This window comes from Triticum aestivum, chromosome 3A (assembly GCF_018294505.1).
Source record: "Triticum aestivum cultivar Chinese Spring chromosome 3A, IWGSC CS RefSeq v2.1, whole genome shotgun sequence".
Classification (NCBI taxonomy): Eukaryota; Viridiplantae; Streptophyta; class Magnoliopsida; order Poales; family Poaceae; genus Triticum; species Triticum aestivum.
In genome coordinates this window covers 597698687-597719826 of record NC_057800.1, presented here as the reverse complement: position 1 = coordinate 597719826, position 21140 = coordinate 597698687, and the positions used below count along the sequence as shown (strand labels likewise).

General features: G+C 44.8%; 2 protein-coding genes and 1 long non-coding RNA gene across 9 annotated transcripts; all 3 read right to left on the bottom strand.

Moving 5' to 3' along the window:
- Positions 1-1418: 1418 nt before the first annotated feature.
- LOC123062477 (probable methyltransferase PMT23) lies at positions 1419-7301 on the bottom strand. The gene is made up of 8 exons (XM_044486010.1): positions 6328-7301; positions 5552-5701; positions 4881-5151; positions 4233-4343; positions 3518-3686; positions 2906-3169; positions 2213-2407; positions 1419-2105 (listed from the first exon to the last, which is right to left on the bottom strand). The coding sequence occupies exons 1-8, from the start codon at positions 7096-7098 to the stop codon at positions 1907-1909; spliced, it is 2130 nt and encodes a 709-aa protein (XP_044341945.1). The 5' UTR covers positions 7099-7301; the 3' UTR covers positions 1419-1906.
- A 4553-nt stretch (positions 7302-11854) lies between these two features.
- LOC123058738 (gamma-interferon-responsive lysosomal thiol protein) lies at positions 11855-13706 on the bottom strand. 2 transcript variants are annotated; one of them, XM_044481430.1, is made up of 6 exons: positions 13331-13706; positions 13165-13230; positions 12840-12980; positions 12669-12761; positions 12471-12587; positions 11855-12151 (listed from the first exon to the last, which is right to left on the bottom strand). In XM_044481430.1, exons 1-6 carry the CDS (start codon positions 13577-13579, stop codon positions 12095-12097), a joined length of 723 nt encoding a protein of 240 aa, XP_044337365.1. In that variant the 5' UTR covers positions 13580-13706; the 3' UTR covers positions 11855-12094. The 2 variants fall into 2 exon arrangements, with proteins under 2 accessions (XP_044337365.1, XP_044337366.1); XM_044481431.1 differs by having other exon boundaries at positions 11855-12587.
- An 869-nt stretch (positions 13707-14575) lies between these two features.
- On the bottom strand, positions 14576-18683 carry LOC123062476 (uncharacterized). 6 transcript variants are annotated; one of them, XR_006429695.1, is made up of 7 exons: positions 18007-18676; positions 17768-17879; positions 16872-17056; positions 16671-16744; positions 15941-16015; positions 15677-15778; positions 14576-14870 (listed from the first exon to the last, which is right to left on the bottom strand). It is a non-coding gene; the product is annotated as an uncharacterized lncRNA (long non-coding RNA). The 6 variants fall into 6 exon arrangements; XR_006429700.1 differs by having other exon boundaries at positions 14576-15778; positions 15941-16028; positions 18007-18683; XR_006429699.1 differs by having other exon boundaries at positions 14576-15778; positions 17768-17876; positions 18007-18675.
- Between the last annotated feature and the right edge of the window lie 2457 nt (positions 18684-21140).

Below are 21140 nucleotides of genomic sequence, written 5' to 3'. Positions count from 1 at the left end.
GAAAGAATTTTAGTTTTCTTTCAATCTTGAGCCTCCAGATCAAATCAAGTTCAGGATTGGCAATAGAGCTAATGAACTGGCGGAGTAGGCTGATCTGAAAGTGTATTGCTTAGCCTCCGTCCAATTCCAGTGGATGGCGTCTCGATCTTCAGTAAGAGTAACATTCTGAACATTTTCCCAAAGCTGTAGGAAAGCATGTAGTTTATCATGGGAGTATAGTCTTTCCATCCTCTTCATCCATCTTTGGTGTTGCAGTTCCCGAGTGACAGTATGGTTCCTCCTGCGATCCAACTTGAAAAGAGTGAGCGCAAGTTCTTTTTGAGCAACCCCATGAAGCCATTTTGACTTCCAGAAACTTGCACTATGCCCATCTCCTAGGCGCACAGTGGTTGATGCATTGAAAAGCTGCATATCTAATTCAGAGCAAGGTAGTTGCATGCCGAACCAGGGACGAGGTTGAGTCTGTCATGCGAACCAAGCCCACCATACTTTTTGAGGTGCAAACCTGCTGCCAATTGACTGCATAGTTCCCTTAGCCTCCTCATCGCCACCTTTCCATAGAAATCTTCTCCTTAGCTTATCAATCCTTTTGATTATCATTTGCTGGGGGCGAACAACGTCAAAAAGTAGATGGTGATAGATGTAAGAACCGAGTTTATCAGCGTAAGCTAACCCACTTTGTTCATTAGCTTGCCTCTCCATCCTGCCAGCTTGCAGCAATCTTATCGATCAATATTTGAAATCAGCTCGCCTAAGCTTGCGAAGGCTAAGGGGAAGCCCAAGGTATTTACATGGCAAGGAATCGATGGTTTTAGCAAACTCTAAGAGCACCTCAGTGATAGCTGGTCATCACAGCAAATGGGGAAGGCCGAGGACTTGTTTAAGTTGGCGAAAAGCCGAGACCCACATGCCGAAACTATTGATTGGGTGGCCTTCATCTCCTGTTTGTAAGGGTTTAAGAAAAGAGCGGCAGCATCGGCGTATAGGCTTACTCCGATAGAGGTCAATTTGTGCATGATAGGCTTGAAGATACCAGCTTCAATGACGTGCGCGAAGATGCGCTGTAGAGGTTCAATGGCAAGCAAGAACAGGAATTGAGAGAGGGGGTCGCCTTGTTGCAAGCGTCGTCGAACAGCAGCCCAGGTGCGCCATTCTGAATTACCTGGGAGGAAGTGGGGGAAAGTGATATTGCAATGCATCTCTGACCAAAACCCATGTGGCAGAGCACCTCGAGTAGGCAATGCCATCTGACGAAGTCGAAAGCCTCGGCAATGTCCAACTTCAGGAAGATTGCACCTTTCTTGGCCCTGTGCAGACTCTGAATGAGTTTCTGGACATAGAGAAAGTTGTCTTGAAATGCACCGCTCAACAACCTGATTCACGAGTTCATAAATAATGAAGACAGACGGCACAAGATGGAGTACTTTGAAGGACGAAATGAAATTTATTGCTGAAATGCAAAATCAGCGAAGCATGGTCCTACAAGACATGCTCCCGTTCCAGCACCCACAAACTTGTTACCACTAAACTATTTGCTACAGTAGTACTCTATTGCTATAGCCACAGGCTTAAGTTGTGTTACAAAAAATCTCTGCACAGCAAAATCAAAGGCAAGATCGCACTAACTGCAAACAAATCGAGAAAGATCCTTTACATGGGGGCTGCCGAGTGTCATCTCTGCTACACAAAGAATCAATGCAATCAAAATTCAAAGAATCAGGTCACTTGGTTTACCAATCATCCGAAGGACAAGCTGGAATCACAACGATTAAGAGCTTGTTCTGTCAGGGATCTCCTGTTTACCAATCATCTGAAGGAAAAGCAGGAATCACCACGTGTAAGAACCTGTGCTGTCAGAGTACGCTTGTTTACCAATCACCTGAAGGAGAAGCATGAATCATCGCAATTAAGAGCCTGTACTGTCAGGGCGCCAGAAACTCTTCCTGGCAACAAGAAATTGCCGCCTCATAATAGCGGTCTTGTAATGCAGAGAGCGAAGAACGCGGTCCATTTTTCTGATCATTCCAATATTGTCTTGCAACACAAACCATCTACCAGGTCTAAGTATCCTGTCAATTTCCGCTGCTATTTCAATGATATCACACCTAAAACAAAAGCATAGGCATAGGCATAAGCTTGCTTGCACAACTATAGAAGAGAATGTTATAATGTACAGTACCAGTTATTCAAGACTCAAGGCAAGCTAGTGTACCTATTTGCGAGGCTCTGAAGGAGATAGCTCATGTGAAGAAGATCATAGGTTCGTGGGTATGTATTAAAAGATTCACACCAGTCATGATATACACCTATCAAACCTCTGTTGAAAATGATAGGCAAAGTGTCTGGCTGATCAAAGGGTACAACATTCATCACCCATAAAGGTCGATCAATGAATGATGCTGCAAATCTGGAATAAGAAATCAACTTTGATAAATATCTTAACATGAAACGAAGCATGTAACTAGAGTGGTCGGCATTTTGAAGGAAATTAGGAGCTGTGAAAACAAAAAATGCTATACTTCAAGCAAAAGCAACCAGCCAAAGGAAATCAGGAATCATGTAAACATGTCGTATGTGCTTTAAAGATGGGTCATTAATTTAACAATCTAGTGGCAATCAACTAGATACCATTTTTTTTCTAAATTCATTGCTGAGAATAAGTAAAAACAGTATCCTCCTGTCTTCTGCAACCAAAAGATACTCAATAAGGAATGACAAGTACTGGGTCCAGTGCCTTAACTGTGCTCATCAATAGTCAGAATATAAACCAACTAACAGTCTACACTATTCAGCAAACAAAGGGCAAACATCTTCAACGGGATCTAGCAGAAGCACCAAATATATGAATGTCATGACTTGTTAAAAAAAAGTCTATTGCATAAAGGAACAAACTGAGTTTCCTTACCCTCCAAAGCCAGCATTCATGTCCATAACATTCCGAATACTAGACCAATTAACTGCAAATTCACTGGAATATACTTCTGAAATAAGGCCATTCCAGTTTTTTGTATCAGAATCAAAATTTTCTTGAGAAAACCAAGTAGAAGAATTCTCAGATGAAGTTGAAGATCTGATGTTAAGCCTTTCAGGCCAGGATATGGGCCAACTATTTCCTTCACTTGACTTTGACAGAACAGGCAACAAGAGACAACTGTCGAGAGGAGTATACCTGAATAGGATACATTAGAACATTAGTATTTATTATATCACTGGCATAAAGGAACATTACCATAAATATTATCTGATGCCTATATCTCCATAGCCAGCTACTTTCACATGGCACAAATCATACATGGCTCACCAATGCATCAATCCATCCGACAGAATGATCCTAACCACTGGTAACTACTCCCTCCGTCCCATAATATAAGAACGTTTTTGACACTACACTGACACTAGTGTAGTGTCAAAAACGTTCTTATATTTTGGGTCAGAGGGAGTATAAGACTAGCATATATTACAAGCCTGAACTGCATGTGACATTATATGAACCAAAGGTTATCCGAAGAAAATGTACCATGGAGAGCGGCCATTGCTCCCAGAGCATAGAGGTGGTTCATTATTTTTCCTCTCAGTGTAGCAAGAATTTGAGGTTGGCTTTTGGTAAATAACAACTCCAATCCTATTAACATCCTTTGATTTTACAACTGTCCTCCAGCAGATTGATTTGGTCAGAGTAACCATTGCTGCCAGAAGTTGAACACATCGAATTAGCAAGAAGTTGATCACCACATGGATGCAAAATAGACAGGGTTGTTGGCCTAAATACAAAAATTCTAGCTCCTAGGTAGTAATGCAAACCTGTTTTATTAACCTTAGTGGAAATGATGTCCAATTTTTAAAAAGTCTTACCACTTACCACTTGTCTAACTGAAAAGATGACTACCATTCATATGTCTTGAATGAATTAACTAATGAACTACATCAACTGACACAGCTACCTCATTGTCTGTCCATTGTTTTTTATGGATTCATGTTATTAGTTAGACGGTAAGAAACGGTTTTGCATGTTGATATAACAAAATGAAAGTATATACGAGATCATAATTTTTGTATATGGTGCTATTATATATGCTTAGAGATCATGAAACCTTGCCAGAGACAAATTATCTCCAGTTCAGTAAACATGCATAATTTGTTCAACACTAATAGTAGGCTTTGTTCAACGCTAATAGTAAGCTGAAAACTTATGTTGATAACAATCATTATGATGGGAAAATATAGATCTTAACCATTCCAGTCATCTTCATCTCTCTTGCCACGTCGATAGACTGGCGTCGCAGACCAGATGTAATATCCTCCAGGCCTGAGTACTCTATTGAGCTCCAACAATGGTTTTCCACCTGTACGCCCCAAGGTAGTAAAATTGTAAATTAAAAATGCTTGCACCAAGCCACCAACTAAAAAAAGCAAGGCGGGCAAAAGAGGTGGATTTGATGCTCCTGGAATCATATGGAACCCATTTTTATTTGCACTTCGAAAATACTCAAGCAACTCATATATTTAGAGCACATTACGATATGTGCAAATGCAATAATTTGTGCAAAATAATGATAATACATGCACTGCAAAATGAAAAAAAACAGACTTAAATTACATAAGATGTGTATTGACTACTACTCTAAACGCTCTTATATTCCTTTACAGAGGGAGTATATTTTTGTAGAGTACATGTGTGATCATATTTTTACACAGGAATTGCATGGCGCATATTCTCACATGTTTTATATCCATGATTTTTTTTCGAATTACACAAAACCAAAACATGGGATCATATGATCCTGGGAGCAGATTCCTTTCCTCCGCAAATGCTGAACCTTGAAAATAAATAGTAGCAAAACTACACAAGATAAATAGCAGGAATGGTTCAAAGTACTTGCCATCAGCATACCAGTGAACCCTACACCTTGCACAATGGATCACATCAAATGAATTATCAGGGAAGGGAAGTTTTTGTGTTCCAATCACTGCCAACAATGCCGGAATTCCCCGCTCTAGCGCAAATTGTATCTGAGCTTCATGCTCGTCTTTTGGGGCAATAGACATAGTAATGACATTCCTGTCAAGCAAGTATCCACCAAAGCTGGCAACACCACATCCAACATCCAGCACAGTTCTTGCATGAGTTCCCCATTTAATTTGTGGCATTATCTATTGAAACAGAATGACTGCAAGCTGTGAGATATCGCAAACAAAAAGGGGAGCTATTATATTAGCAATACTGAAGCCATAAAATAAGAACTTGCACCGATAATCATAGGAATGCAGCATGTTTTTTTTTTGAGCCGGGCATAACCCCTTTCCATTACTTGCATAACGGAAATACAAATAGTCTTAAGAGTTCAAAAGGAGACCTAGAAAGGGGAAATGCACCATGTATTTGATGTTGATTTTAGAAGCATGTCACTGAAACAATGAACTTACGGTGTGCAGTCGTTTTAAAAGTTAAGTATCACCAAGAATGTGAATAAATAGATTTATCATCATAAATATGCAACTCCAATGGAAATTCATGAGGTCAAAAGCAAGTAAAGGGCACAAAATAATATACCTGTTCAATGAATCGGATGTATCTGGTCACACCTGCTTTAAATTGAGTTCCACCTCCAGGAAAGACAAAATAATTACCAGACTTCCTCACCCAGTTCTGGTCCTTCTTGTATTCCACTAGCTTTGGGTGAGGAACATTGTTATACCAAATCTGAAATTTGCAAAAGGAATATGCTATGACAAGGTTACAAGTCATGTTATATAAAAAAGAACATGCTCTAGCTTATTGCAAGCTTGAACATAGAAGAATCAGTGCCTAAGTACGTTATTATACATGCCCGAATATCTAGTGGATACACATGTAACCATGTGGCAAAGGTCGTTTGCAAGAAGCAGTTAAAAAGGGTGATTCATAAGTATTACCAAAAGGATATACACCCTTCCAACCTGAAACTAACAGTAGGACGGTATAACAAGATTTGACAATAAAGGGTACAATCCCAACAGAGCACTCTACTGTGTTTGGAGGATGTGCAAATATGCACATTTCTCCTCACAATCAACTGCACTAGCAAACCACACAGGACAACACTGCCTCTAATCGGACATAAGATCACAAATTAGCAATATTAAATTACTACTACGTTGTGGAATAAGCGAGCAAGCACTAGCAAACCACAGCACAAAGCTACCTTGTGGAATAAGCGAGTATTAATTAATCAGAGCATGAGAGCACGCCTTAGCCATGTTAAAGTACTACTACTACATTGTTCAATAATCAAACAAGCTGCGAAACCGCTTCCTCGTTTACCGAAGAAGACAAGCAGGCATCCTCACCATGTCACGGCTGCGCGGCCAGGGCAGGGGAAGCCGGTACCCCGCGGGGAGCGGCACCAGGCACCTCGGGCGCGGCTTCGTGGGGCAGTGCCGCTCCCGGTGCTCCATGTGCCGTATCGACTTGAGCGCCTTGACGGCCTTCACGTTGTCCAGGCACGGTATGTAGTCCGCGGGCTCGACCCGCCTCCCCACCGCGCACAATCCCCACGACGGTGCCTCCACCGGCTTCTCCTCCCCGCCGCCCCCCTCTGCGCCTCGTCCGCCCGAGACGCCGGCGGTGATCTCCTTTGTGTCGACCGATGTGCTCACTTGTGCAGCGGCAGCGGGCAGCGTGCCGTGACCCAGCTGGGTTGCGTTGGTGTCGGCGACATCTGCAGTGGCGGCAGCCTCTGGTCGGGGTAGATCGGCGGCGCTGCTGCTGCTCCCGCCAGATGCTGTTTCGTGTGAAGATGCGTCGGCGGGGACCGGAATTGGGGTTTGGGGCGGCGATGGAGAGGAGACGGGCAATGGGGTTTGGGGAGGCGCTGGAGAGGAGACGGGCAATGGGGTTTGGGGCGGCGCCGAAGCGGAGATGGGCAGTGGGGTTTGGGGAGGCGCTGGAGCGGCGCGCGAGGAGAAGGAGGAGGAGAAGCGGGAGGTGGGGGAGAAGAAGAAGGGGAGAGCGGAAGGGGCGGGGCTGAGGAGGAGGAAGAGGGAGGAGAGGAGGATGAAGAGGGCGACGGAAATCGCGATGGGGCGCTTGCGATCGGAGAGGGCGGAGGAGATGGCCATTTCCTCTGCTTCCCGTGCGGGGACGGGAAGCCGGAGTTGCGGAAAGTGAGCGGGAAGGGGCAGGGGGAGAAGGTATATAGATCTCGGGGGACGCCGGGACGGCGGCCGTGGCCGGGGAAGGAGGTGCGGCGCTGTGGGGCGCGCGGTGGCGCGGGATGGTTTCAGTGAAGTGAGGACCCACGGGCCAGGGAGGCCAGGAAGGTGAGCCTAGTCGGCTCTGTTTGTTGGGATATTTTTGCATGCCGGCGTGTGGGCAATTTTTGGTTGGCCATCAGGCCTGAACGGCAGGACCGAGCAGGAACAAGAGAGCTTCTCCGGGATTCCATTTTTCTTAATTCACACATGAGTCAGTTTACCAAAACATGTTTTATTACTTATTACTTACTAGTAAAAAGGGCCCGTGTGTTGCAACGGAAGAAAAAAATTATGAACTTTTTTAAACTCATGAACAGTTTTCAAATTCATGAACACTTTAAAAAATTCGAACATTTTTTGAATTCATGAACATTTTATACCATTTGCAAACATTTTTTAAAAAATATGTTGTATTTTAAATAATTTTCTTGAATCGGCGAACATTTCTAGAATGGATGAGCATTGTTTTGGAAATTGGTGGAACATTTTTTGAAATTCACGAACATCTTTTGAAATGCATGATCATTTTTAGGATCAGCAAAAAATTATAGAATGAATAAACTATTTTAAGTCACAAACAGTTTTTGAATTTTTAGGATATTTTTCCATTCATGAATATATTTTGAATTGGCTAAAAGTTGTTTAATTCCATTAAAAATCATGAACATTTTTTGATTTCCTGAACATTTGTTTTCAAAATTTTGAACGCCTTTTGAATAAGCAAACATTATTTATAAAATCGCGAACATTTTTTGAATCCACAAACATTTTATTTCAAAATTCTCAATTTTTAATTTCCAAACCTTTTTGAATTCCCAAATTGTTTAAAGTAGAAAAAATGAAAACAAAAAAGAAAATAAAATTTCAAAAATAGGTCGCTCGGACATGGGCCGGCCTAGGTGCCCAACAAATTGAGCCATATTGTTTACCAATACATGTTTCATTGCTTATTATAGTATTTTCAACACCCCTTTGGCCCTTCCCAGCCCTAGCTGCTGCCGCCAAGTGCCTGCCGCCATCTCGGTTCGTCGACGGTCTAGAAGCCTCGTCGGTGGCAAGAGAGGTCTGTTTCTTTTGTCTTTCCTTAGGTTTTGTTTCTCTGTCGGCATCGATGAGTTAATGTCGTTGTGTTTGAATAATGTATCTTCGGCCTTTCCCTACCTCGATGACATCTGATCTGGGAATTTGTGTCGCTAGATCTGTTCATATATGTTTAGATCTTGGCAGTTGGTGTGTCTACGAAGGACATCAATTGGTTGGCTATTGGTCTAGTGACTTTGACATCTTCTTTCATCATGTTATGAGGCATAGTCCGGGGTCTCGAAATGTATGGATTGTTGGTGTTGGATTGCAAGTCTGCATGTGGTGATCTTCCAATGATATTTCTTCAGCGACTTCTAGATCTCGTTCCAAGCGGTGACTGGCTATTACGATCTTTAAGGTCTGATATAGCAATGGGCGTTTACAGGTGTTCCTTTTCTTTATTGTTGCTTCAGTGCGATTTTGGCAGACGACAATCAACCCAAGGAAGAAGAAGGCTACTTTGACTTTCAATGTGATTTTAATTTTATTGGTCGTTTCCATTGTTCTGGCTATTTTCCTTTATAATATCGAACCTAAGTACCTAACATACATTAGGGTGAAACATCTTTTTATCTGTTAGTTATTACAGAGTCGTCATATGCCTTTGGATCACCATAATTTATGGAGAGCGCTTCATATCGAGCATGTGGGCCTCCATATTTGGAGTCGGGGCATTGATATGGAGCGGCCTCCATCCATAACCGCTCGAGCGGGAGGGTAGTCTCAGTCCGGATTCTTCTTCCCGCACGCAACCCGGTCAATGGCGTTGTCACCGTCTCGTACGGCTGCCACTTCTGCCCCTGCCAATGTTACAACCGCTTTTCCATCGGGAAAGAGCGCCAATTAAAGGTCGATGTCATGTGTTGCACATGTTTTCCGCTGGAGCACACTGATATGTCTCAAACGGATTTATAATTTTTGGTTGTTCTATGGTAATACATTACTCCCTCTATTCCAAAATATAGTGCGCCCGCGCTTCCCGATGTCCAATTTTGACCATAAATTTAACCAACGAGACCAACTGCGGCGGGAGAAAAAATTATATAATTAAAAACTTCTTTCAAATACGAATTCACTGATATAATTTTTGCTCCTGCCGTAATCGGTCTTGATAGTTAAATTTACGGTCAAAGTTGAAGCACGTGGATAAAGGAAGCACTACATTGTGGAATGGAGGGAGTATCATTTTTGTATATTTTTATATTTATATTTTTTCTAGACTAACATATTAATTTAGTGACTAGTGTCAATTCATGTTTATGCATGCTTATGATTTTATAGGAAAATCAATATCTACGGAGTCCAAAATAACTTGTCGATTTAATATGATTTTTTCGAGCAACGATGGACCTAGGAAGCTTAGCGGGTGATCGAGAGGAGCCATAGGGGCCCCACACGGCCACCTAGCATGCCCCTGCCCTAGGGTCGTCCCTAAGTCATATGGGGCCCACCTGCATCGCCTTTCGTCCATTCCATTGCCATAAAATCCTATAAATACCGAAACCTCCCGCCATATTTTTAGAAGAATTTTTCTACCACCACAAATTCCTATTTCGCGAAGATCCAATCTAGAGTTATGTTCCGGAGCTCTGAGGGGGAATCCATTATCAAAGGCTTCTTCATCAACCTTATTGCCTCTATAACTGTGTGTAAGTAGTTCCATCAGAACCTTAGAGTCCATAGTAGTAGCTAGATTATTCTCTCTCTCTGTTTGGATCTTCAACACCATGTTCCCGTGAGCTGCTTCACATGATCGGGGTCAATTCAATGTATTTCCGTAGTGTGTTTGTTGGGACATGATGGATTATCACTTTATGAATCAGATTGTTCATTGAAATCAGTTGAATTTTTTGAGGGTCTTTTTGGTATAATTAAATAGCTTTGCATGCTCTCTAATCTATCTATTTTCTTTGGCCAAGTTTGATGAGTTTTTCTTCAGAGGGAGTGGTGCTTCGTAGTGGGTTCAATCTTGTGGTGCTTTATATCTCAGTGACAGAATGGGACAAGACACGTATTTGTATTGTTGCCTCTGAGGATAAAACGACGGTGTTTCGTCATACTGATTGATGTCTGCATTATATCATCTTGCTTATTGTGATGCTCTGTTTCTTGTAAACTTAATACCTCAAGATGCATGTTGGATAGTAGTTTTAGAGTAGAGTACTAGTAGTACATGCAGTTGCATTAACGGTCTACTTATCACAGACGTAATGTCTATATGAGATTATGCCATAAATGATCATAGTCATAAATATTGCAATATTAATCGATGCCCAACTGTAATTTCTTTACCATGTCATTTTCTTGTTTGAGAGAGATGTCACTACTGAACCTATGGCCACTTAGGTCTATTCTACACAATTGTTACGGTTATCATTGTACTTTGCTACCAATTATCTCTATCTATTGCGTTTAATCTTGTGACTTGCGAGGCAAGGGGCTTGACAATCTTCTTGCTGTGTTGGGGACAAGTTGTTCTGAGTGTTGTGTGCAGGTATTGCTTACTTTGTTTGCTGGGAGAAGTTCCTACTGAATTGATAATCTTGGTTCTCTAACTAATGGAAATAGTTGCTATTGTTCTACTTCGCCCATACACTTGGGGGAATCCCAACAACTCCTACGGGAGCAAGCACACGCTCATTCGCAGGTATATAAAACCACCATCGCCGTTGCCACCGCACTCACCCTCATCGATGCCCAAGCCGGCCGTGACCCTGCCCCTTTCTTCGCCCTTCCCAGTCGCCGCCACAATCACCACCATCGACCATGTCGGTGTGGCTGCGCACTCTCGGGGACCTTTCCTCAACGAGACCGAAGAGGACCGCACCGAGAGAGATTTCTGGGAAAGTGCGTGTGACTACTCCGAGTGGGTCGAGGACGACACACGCGATAAGGCTGAATCAGTTGTCGGCCGCAACCGCTTCCCCGCAACCCTCGAGTATTTCGACCACATCTCGACAGATGCTTGCATAGAAATGGAAGCCGCACTCACTTGGACCTTAAAAATGTGGTTGTATCCCGCATCCAGGATGCCCAAGTGTTTATTGATTGCGTGGTCGGCAAAAGTCGCGGCAGCTGACCCCTCACCCGGTCTGCCCGCCTGTGATGTCACTTTCTAGAGGAGGAAGAGCTCCTGGTTCATTTAGTAGAGAATCGTAGTGCCCAAGGTTGTTCAAATCCTAGTTGTAATCCTTCTTGAAATCCATTTTGTTAATCCATGTTGAAATCCTAGTTTAAAAACTTTCATTATCGAGGTGAGGAAGGATGGTGTCTTCTAGCCATTGACAAACCGGTCCCACGTGGGAGAAAAAATTATGTAAGGGGCTTTTATGGCGATTCTGTGTTTGCACTTTACCTCGGCAATCTCCATATGAATATGGAGCATGCTCTATATACAGTACGGAGGCTGTCCACTTGGCAACTCCGCTAGAGTTGCTTTTACCGTGCTCGATGTGAACTATCTTCTGAGTGAGGACATCAACCATGGGTCGTTGGCATTCATGCCCGAAATCTAACGTCTTTCTTGTATTTTCTTCCTTTTTAAGATTGTTCTTTGCTCTTTACACTTTAGTAAATAACTCTGCTCATTCTCCCATTTTCCTATCTTAATAATGAATTGAACAGAGCGTCTGCCTTTTTGCATAAAATGAAAGCAATAATAACTATTTTAAAGGATGTACAATTTCCCGTTTCAATATATGCAGCTACTGCTATTTGTTAGTGGACTATCTTGACCTGCCTCCGAAAAAGTTCGGGTTAATCTTGATGAAGTATCGCTTCAGAACCACAGAGCAATGCAAAAAGCAAGTACAATGGCCATCTCTCTTGGATTCCTCTGTGTTATAAGAACATGAAACCCAATCAGGCATGTCTCTGAATATAACAATGCGAAGTGAAGTGCCCATGCCCAAAAACAAAAGAAGAAGAAAACTAGGCTTCCATAAATTGGAAGCAACTTCTTGTCGGGCAAAGTGCATCAATGTTCATTGTCATCGCAAAAACAAAAGGAAAAACTGCCATCGCAATCCTTTCAGCAGAAGCAAATACGATTCCGATTGTAAATCGGTACATCTAGACCCAGTAGGCCAGCTGAAATGCAGCATCTTATACTGAAACTTTAAAGATCAGTTGACAGTTCAGTTAACGGGGCAAACCTTGTGTCCTGGGCTTGCTCTTTTGTGCTGAGCAATTTGCAGGTGCTTTCCCCTGCATGCCTCTGGAAGTTCGCCGTCATAAGCATTGCAAACGTAGGCTTCAAAATTGGTGTAATCCTTGCAGAATGACAGGTAACGCTAAATCAGACCGATAGATTCAGGAAAGTGTTTCTCGGATGAAAGTAAGCGGCAACTCACATCGCCAAGGGGTCTCCCGTTCACGACCACCCAAGGCACAAACTTGTGTGGGGGCTGGAGAGCATTCGTCTCTGCCGCGTACTGGAGTTCAAGCTGCAAACTCAATTGGTTTCTTAGCAGATGATTGTACAGTCTCAACTGCCATTGGTCAAGACAAACAATTCAGCTCACCTGCCTGCCGTATCCTGAGTTGTAGCAGTCCAAGACAGGCTGAGAGGCCAGACCAGTTTCGTGAAAGCACGACTGCCACGCGCCCCATTTCTGAGTCAGGGCCAAATGCTCGATGCAGTATATGAAAGGGAAATGCCGTTCCTGTATGTATTCAGGAGAAAGCATACTGACACTTAGTGCACTGCCTTAAATTCAGTTTCTCCGAGGGACAGATGAGCTCGAGAGATTTATCATAGATGGATGATTACTGAATTGTTACACGCTAAAGCATGAGTTGGACTGTTGGATAAAAGAAACAGAGGATACATGCATGAAGAGGCATTACCGCATCAGGCCAGACACTGATAACGCAAGCTTGTATCGCGTTGAGTCGGCACTCATCCTCCTCATGCTGCAAAATCAAGAAACCCAGCAGAGGTGAATACTTCGAGGAGGCAATGCATAAAACGAACTCGTAGTTAGGGACATGAGGCCTACGATGGGGAGCAGACCTGGCAGGTCATGGACCCGTCGGGCGAGAAGCGCCCATTGCCGAAAGGGACGAGGCGGAGGTCGACATTGGAGGAGAGGCCGTTCCGGAAGATCCTGGCCAGCTCGTTCACGACGAAGCCGGAGCAGAACGGGCACAGCGTCTCGTAGTAGACCGCCACCGAGACCCTCCGGGCAGCGCAGGCCGGAGAGAGGCAGAGCAGCACGAGGAAGGGGACGAGGACCTGAGGAAGAAGAGGCAGGGAAGCCATGGCGTGGCGGCGGAGAAAACCCACAAGCCACTGTAGTTTAAGATCGAGGCTAGGTATGCGTGTGGATGAATCTATTCTATGCCGCGAGAGATGCTTTTCTTTGGAGGGGGTAGGAGAGGGAGGAGGAGATGCTCTTGATCTATTGGCTTTGTTGGAGCGGTTACCCTTTCTCCCAGGTTGCGCGGGAGGGAGGTTTTTATGAAGTTGTGCTCCGGGGAGGGTCAGGCCGGCGCATCAAATCGAGTGACCCAGCTTTGAAGCTTTTGCCACTTGCTAGTGTATTCTAGTACCCTTTTCTTTTGATGGTGTGGCATGTCATGTGGGGCTCAACGGTTCCAAGTTCCATATCACACATACCTCGGAGGGCTGCTCTGCCTATGATTCGCAGGAACCCTTAGGATTTTTTCCTGCATTGGTCGTTTGGTTCATAGTATTGGATCCTATAAGATTTTTTTCTAAGAACTCATGTGTACTACATCTCATAGTAAATCTAGCATCCATTGCAATCCTTTTTTTTACAATTCATTTGTTTTCGTTGTGGCATCAAACACTCTCTACTTAATCCTATAGGATTCAAGTGTATATGTAACTCTAGTCAGTGGCGGATCCAAGACCCAGGACCGGGGGGCTGGACCTGGGGCGTGAAGAACAAACGATGTGTTCACTGTAGCGACACTAGGGCACTGTAGCAGGCCTGGGCCCGTGATGTTCCAGGTGTGTAGTGGCTGCATTTGCAGCCACATGCGGCGGCGAATGGTCAACAATAGTATAGATCCTGCCTAACCGGCCAGCAGTGGCGGCGATTGCCGCCCTAGTTCTCTAGACATGTGGGGAGATATAATGTGAGCATCAGTGATGGATCCACACGGGTGGTAGCACATGGTTGCTCGGCTATTGTACATTACTAGTGGTTGGGGCGCCACCTGTGGCGTCCGAGAGGAAGTTTGTGCGGTGCCAGGTAGGATAACGCCCATTCAACAGCTCTTTTTGGTCAGCTTTACAATCTAAAATACATTTCATTCAAAAAAGATGGTTGCCTACCACATCGGCGCATTTCACATGATCAGTACTACAAGTTCTATCTCTTTACAAAATAATATAGCAACGCTGCAAGCTTGTTGCACTACGCTGGCGCAAAGGGCAACACGTCATGCCGAGGCCGTAGACGACTTGCGCGTTCTGTTGCTGGTAGTTGGTAATGATGGTCTGATCCCATGCCATCACGTCTAGCACCAGGCACATGACCTGCTCCTCGAACACGTAGTTCCCACGCGGCAGCTCCTAGTTGCCGCTGTTCAGGTGGAGCGTGAGCGACGGCACCAGCACGGGTGTGGCCAGTGAAGAAACAATGGTAGAGTAAATGACACAAGTATGGAAAATAGTAGTAAAAAGACTAAAGAAGGATAAAATATGGATTGGGATCCAACAAATAATAATGTCGCTAAAAAATACAACTAATACAGATTTAATCATACATTAGCAAATACATGTAAAGCAAACTGTTGTTAAAAATTTCGTGTATACAGCATGGTCAAGAAAAGCCCTAGAGCCCGAATTACAGAGGAAGATTCCTCGCCATGTCAGTATTATCTTCATATGCATTTATTGTGTTTTCTTTGGTGGTGGTGGTGGTGGTGGTGTGGGGGGCAGAAAAGCGGAAGGTTTAGTTATACTTAATTCAGTAAACATACTGACTGCCCTACGTGCATGCTTAACTGTCAGCCAAGCCAAAGGATTATACTTGCAGTCAGGTGGAGTATAACCAAGAGCATAGAACATAGATTTTATTTATTTTCCTTCAGTTACTCATATGGCAACCCCTGGAACTTTTTGATATATCAACAAACTTCTCAACCCAGAATTATGTGATCATAACTATCATCGAGATGGTCGTGGGTCAGCAGGCTTTCAAAAGTTCGTCTAGAAAACTTGCATCAAGAAAATCTAGTCAGAGTAACTACGTATAGTTCACCACAGTAGAAGTGGCACACGGACAATGCACACGGAGTGTCCATGAAAACAGGCTTTGGAGAGTTGGTTTATTTCTGTTCTAGTTTCCCATAGAATATGCACTTATAAGCCTCACATATAGAATACCTTTCTCGGCACGAATGCAGACTGCATATGGGTTAGCAAACTGAGCCAATAGGCATTTGTTTTTGTCTCGGCCTCATGTTTCATCAGCAGTGTCCTCTTTGCCTGAAACATGCAAAAATGCTAGCCACATTAACAAGCAGAAAAGTATGGTGCCTGCTAGATCATGTTCTCGTAGTCAAGGGTACACATTAGAGCTGCAATGTTAGTCGCTGCCAACGCAAAGCAGAGGTCCAGCTCAGTTCAACAGATAGTAGTAGGTTGTACCTCCTCTTTGACAGGCTCCAAGCCCTTACTGATGTTCCCACGCCAGCCTGAGGAGGCTGGAAGCTCTAGTATTACCTGCATTACATGCCTGATCATAAATTCAAAAACAGCTTGGCTAAAACCTCATATAAGTTTCAGAATAATAAAACATGCAAAGCAGAGTTCTATAACAAAAGCATGCAATGAACCAGGATTTTTGATAAATAAAATCAAGAGACCATGTTATACTCCAACAAGCTATACTACATATTGTCAGTTCTATCATCACACCGATTACATAATAGATGCATTGTTCAAGCATACTCAGGAGATAAAATTTAGATTTAAAACTGAAAATACACAAAAATCAATTGTCATATACATCCTCGCAACCAAAGAAAGCACGAACGGAGAAAGTTATAGTTTTTCAACATATTCCTTCTAGGTCTGCAGCACACCCTACATTAAACTAAACATGCCCCCCAGGCAATTTCGGAACTCGTTTCGAACTACAAAGTTCATCTAGAACTGATAATACGTAACATTGAATAATCCATTTAGGCTAAAACACCCAGAGTCTATTCAAGAAGACCGCCTCGACAGTGCAGATGTATCAAACAGACCAGTCTAAATTTTAAGCACCAACAAATTCATTTTTTTGCTGCTCCCCACAGGCTATAGATATGAATACCAATGGAGTTGCATACAGTAAGAAATGCAGAAATAGGAAAGTGATTTGCAGTCTCGATACCTCTCGCCTGAGGTCGTCGCTGACGCTTCCTTCATCCCCGAGATCCTTCTTCAGTGTTCCGCTCGCTTCAAGCTCTGAAATCAGCACGCACGCCACACCACACAGAAGAAACACCAAATCAAGCGGTCAGCTGTCCATCACTACCATATACGTATCGAATGCGACCTGATCGACGCAACAAAAGATTTAAAACCCACTCACCGTGTCGTCGTCTAGGAGGCGTCCCGAGCCGGCTCTAGCAACGAGCTGATCCTGAAGAAACAGATCATCGCCATGCAGACCAAAAACGAGGAAGATTTTTCCTAGATCGGGCCCGATCGCAGCCACCACTGCACCAGCGCAACCTCGAGCTCGGAATTCGATTCCACCTTCAACCTTCCAAAAATCTGCAGTAAGCAACTCACTTAGATGTCGGGCTTGATAGAGCTCTGAAGAAATTACACTACATGAGTTACAGCTTGCTAAGTTTAGGAGTTAAAAAAAGTGTTCTGGATGTGTGGATAGGGGCTCTGTTTCTACTCTATGTGGGAAGAATGGTTCATAGATTTGGAGTCTGAATCAAACTGAATTTTCTGTACATTGAAATGGAGATGCATCAATAATTTTATGTACATTGAAATGGAGAATTAGGCTTGGATTGGATTCCCATTACTTTTATCCTACCTCAGCAATTTTTGGCTAGGATAAAATCATGGGTCCCCCCCCCCCCCAAAAAAAAGCCCAGTAAGAAAGTAATCATAAGAATTAAAGCCTAGCAGAGAATCAGTTGGCATGTCAACAATCAGACAAAATAAAACCTGCAGTCCTCGATTTTTGTTCCATCTAAAAAAGGTGTAATGTTAGAAACGGGACTAAAATAAAATGTTGTGCAAATGAGAATCCAGAAAATTCATATAAGCAATGAAGCAAAGATGAAGAATAAATTTAATCTGCAAAATTCGTCTCGAGACTACCATACTTCACCCAGGAGCTAGGAAAGCTAGAGTGCATATCACACACACATTCAGGCAAGTAAATTACTTCAATTGAATCCATTCCTTTTCATATATGGCATAAAGGCATCTAGAGAAGAAAAATACTCGATGATGTCAGTTTACCTTGCTAAGCTCATAAAATCCATCCAACTGATTAAGAAGCTCCATCATCGTCGGCAGGATCTCACGATCATCACTGGTTCTGGCTGCTCTGCGCCTCGGGTGAGGGCTGCTGCTGTTCGATATTTACATTCCATCACACCAAATCAGCAAAACTGAGAGCTGTTGACTTCAGCAAAAGTGAGAACTGTTGACTTCAGCATGATAATAATGCACAAACCACACCAAAGATGGGGGCGTACTGTTTTTGGGGCCGTGGAAGTGGATGAAGAACTATTGCATCCCATAAAAATGACTTCACCTGCTCATTACAAGACCAGGCCAACGCAGTTCTCCCCGGACGCGTCGGTGAGGCCGTCGTTCTGCTGCACGAGCGGCAGCAGCGTGCCCTGGACCTCCTGGCGCAGATCCCGCTGTCCCCCTCCCGCGGCAGGTCGCCAACGACCTCGTCCAACCGGATCCGCGCGGCACCGGCCGGCCAACCCAGCACGGCGACGACACGCCACAGCTTGCCCGCACCGTGTGCCGACGTCGCGGATGGGGAGAAGGCCTGGGAGAGTGGAGGCGGCGCTCTCTGCAGCAACGACTCAACTCGAACGGCGGAGGAGCAGGGGATGGAATGCGGCAGGAGAATGGGGGAGAGGAGAGGCGGGGGCGCCAAGAGGGGACGATGGGCGCGAGGGAGATGCGGGTTAGGTCGACGGGGGTGGCGTCTGGCGGGTTGTTCTCCTCCCGGTGGCTTCCTAGATCTGGCGGCGGCTGAAAGAAACGAGATGAGGAGGCGGCGGCTGCGGCGGCGGCGTTTCTGGGGGAGAGGAGGTGAGAGAAGGCTGCGTGTGGTAATTCTGGCGTAACCCCCCATCTCCTTTTCCCTCTCACCCAATCGCTACCGTGTTTTTTTGGTCGTACCTGTGATGACGTGGCTATGGGGAGGCGCCTTTGATGCGCAGCTGAATGGTTTTAATGCCGGCGGACATGCAGTATGTGCTATCGATTGCATGGCGTGAGCACCGCACATGGCGAAAGCGGTGGAAGAATGGGTCTACAAGGCTTTCGTGCAAGTTTTGCGCACCTGCATGCTCAGTGTCCCGTCTTGGACCGCGGTCGGATGCCCTCGTGTGAAGATGGAGCATGGCTGTCGGATGGCCCTGTGGGGGCCTTTGGCGGTACCAACGGTCTTTTGTCTGCAGTCTGTAGTCTGCGCCTGATGGATGGCCTTTTTTGTGGGATCTTGGTGGTGGCGGTTTGTTGTTGATGGCGAGTGTGCCATGTTTTGATCCATGATGGCGCGCGTTGCCGCACCCGTCTATTTTGACAATATAATCTCTACTATTAAAGGAGAATCGAACGTCATGATGGTTCGACCTCCTTCGATACCCCCACCTCGTTCGACCCCCTCCCACCTCGTTCGCTACCCCCACCCTCAATCCGGCACCAAGAAAATCGCTAGGAAAAAAATCCACTTTCCGAACCATCGTAAAGACCGAAGAAAGAACGTCATCACGTTTTCTCAGACTTCCCATCTCCCCATCCCCACGTATCTCTCAAACTCAAACCACCCGGCGGCCCATCTCCCACGAACTCGCCCCCCTCTTGGCTACGATGTGGCCTCAACCTGTGACGCCGCTCCCCGTGCCGCCGCGGATATCATGGTTCCCATCGGCGCGGGTCAACCATGGTCTTAACTCCAGACGTGATGTCGTCGCCTCGCGGTCGCAGCGATATTGAGGGCGACAACTTCCTCGATCCTCCTCTTCACGCGTCGCCGACTCCCATGTGATGTGCCGCCAATGATCTCCACCGGCGCGGTGCCGGCCGCGACCTCCCCACACGAATAGGACGACGAACACACTTCTTCGGATCTAGGTGGTGACATCGACCATGCAGTGGCTGGTGCAAAAGCTAGAGGAATCAGGAGAGGCACATGTCAACGGATGCGTGGGCGTGGGGCTGTTCAGGGACGTACGCGGTGGGCGACGGCCGGCGGGTCTCTTCCAATACGGCGGCCTTCCGGCATGGTCGCTGCACTGGAGGAGAGGAGTAGCAGCGGAGGCGCCTAGCTGGAAGTACCTGACCAGCCGCTTGACACTATTCCTGAACCATGGAGCCGTCATCCTCTGCTCCCAGGTACGTTATCCAGCCATTCATGTCCACTAACTCATCTTTTTTCATTTAATTCTACTCTAAAATCCTTTTGCAAATTAAAAGTGCACTCTCCTGAGTAAATCATATTTTACTGTCAGACCTGGAACACACACACATCTACTAAATGATCCGCTGCTGATATGAAGTTATGAAAGTGCAGACAGATTCTTTTTGCACACAAACTAAGCCTCCCAACACTACATCCCGTCGTTATTGATTGTGACTTCTGCAGCTTGCTGCATGTTTTTATTCAAACTACCTCACATTGTTTGTGCCTTTGCATTGCCCTTGCTGCTGCAACGTGCCCCCAGGTTCTCCTCTCCCATGGCAGGGACCAGCGAGTGGCAACGGATGAGCGGCGCAACAGACAGCAAGAGATCGGCTGGGGGCAACGGACAGCAGGAGGAGGCGGGACCGTGCGAGGAGCAGGTAGCCGGAGGAGGTCGCTGGTGGAGGTCTGGCAAGTGGCGGCGGCATACAGGGCTTATGGTTTGATGTTTGTCTTTTTACCTATAGCACTGAATACTTATAGCACTGAAGTTCATGTATAAAAAACACCCAGGTCTACTTTTTATTGTGATTATGCAAATTGCACAAAACTTGAGTTGTCCTATTTTGTAGATGAAGTGGAATTGAAATCCTGTGTTACTGTGAAGAGTTGAAGACATAGTGGGTTGCTATATATCTCATAAAGTAATTGCCTTGCATTATAATTATATATTCAACTTCTGCCTACTCACCCACAACGATTTGCCCTCTTGATGCAATCATGCACACTAAGCGTCGAATCAAGAGTAAAAAGGAAAACATAGTATACCTTTCTATTTACTTTGGGATGGAGATTTTCTGTAGTTAGAAATTCCGAGCTGCACTTTTTCCGTTCAAAATCTTTTTTCTGGCGAATTGTACTGATGGTACTGCTTTTGCAAAATCATGTTACAAGGGCATAACCCAGTGGGTGAAAATCAAGCACAAAGAGCTTTTGTACTCCGAGGCAATCTTTTGTAGTGTGAGCCACGGTTTTGTTGCTTCCCCAATAGCAGGTGCGGCTTGTCTCAACCACTATTTTATACACATATTTGTCCGGTAAAACTTTTTTACCATTTGCAATGCCTGGTGCGAGTGAACATGTGTCACACTATGTTTTATTCCATTAAATGATGTAGGGAAAAGGCATTGTAAGTTTGGATAATTTCATTGTAGCAAAACAGGTTGACCCCACCCCAAAATA

What these genes read in the sequence shown, in the direction of transcription:
- LOC123062477 (XM_044486010.1), bottom strand. Translation starts at nt 7,098, where the DNA reads ATGGCCATCTCCTCCGCCCTCTCCGATCGCAAGCGCCCCATCGCGATT. An exon ending in AGATGAAGATGACTGGAATG is followed by an intron (nt 3,687 to 4,232) that starts GTTAAGATCTAT and finishes AACTTCTGGCAG; the next exon opens with CAATGGTTACTCTGACCAAA. An exon ending in CTTCAGAGCCTCGCAAATAG is followed by an intron (nt 2,106 to 2,212) that starts GTACACTAGCTT and finishes CTTTTGTTTTAG; the next exon opens with GTGTGATATCATTGAAATAG.
- LOC123058738 (XM_044481430.1), bottom strand. Translation starts at nt 13,579, where the DNA reads ATGGCTTCCCTGCCTCTTCTTCCTCAGGTCCTCGTCCCCTTCCTCGTG. An exon ending in TCAGTGTCTGGCCTGATGCG is followed by an intron (nt 12,981 to 13,164) that starts GTAATGCCTCTT and finishes GAATACATACAG; the next exon opens with GAACGGCATTTCCCTTTCAT. An exon ending in ACGGGAGACCCCTTGGCGAT is followed by an intron (nt 12,588 to 12,668) that starts GTGAGTTGCCGC and finishes TCATTCTGCAAG; the next exon opens with GATTACACCAATTTTGAAGC.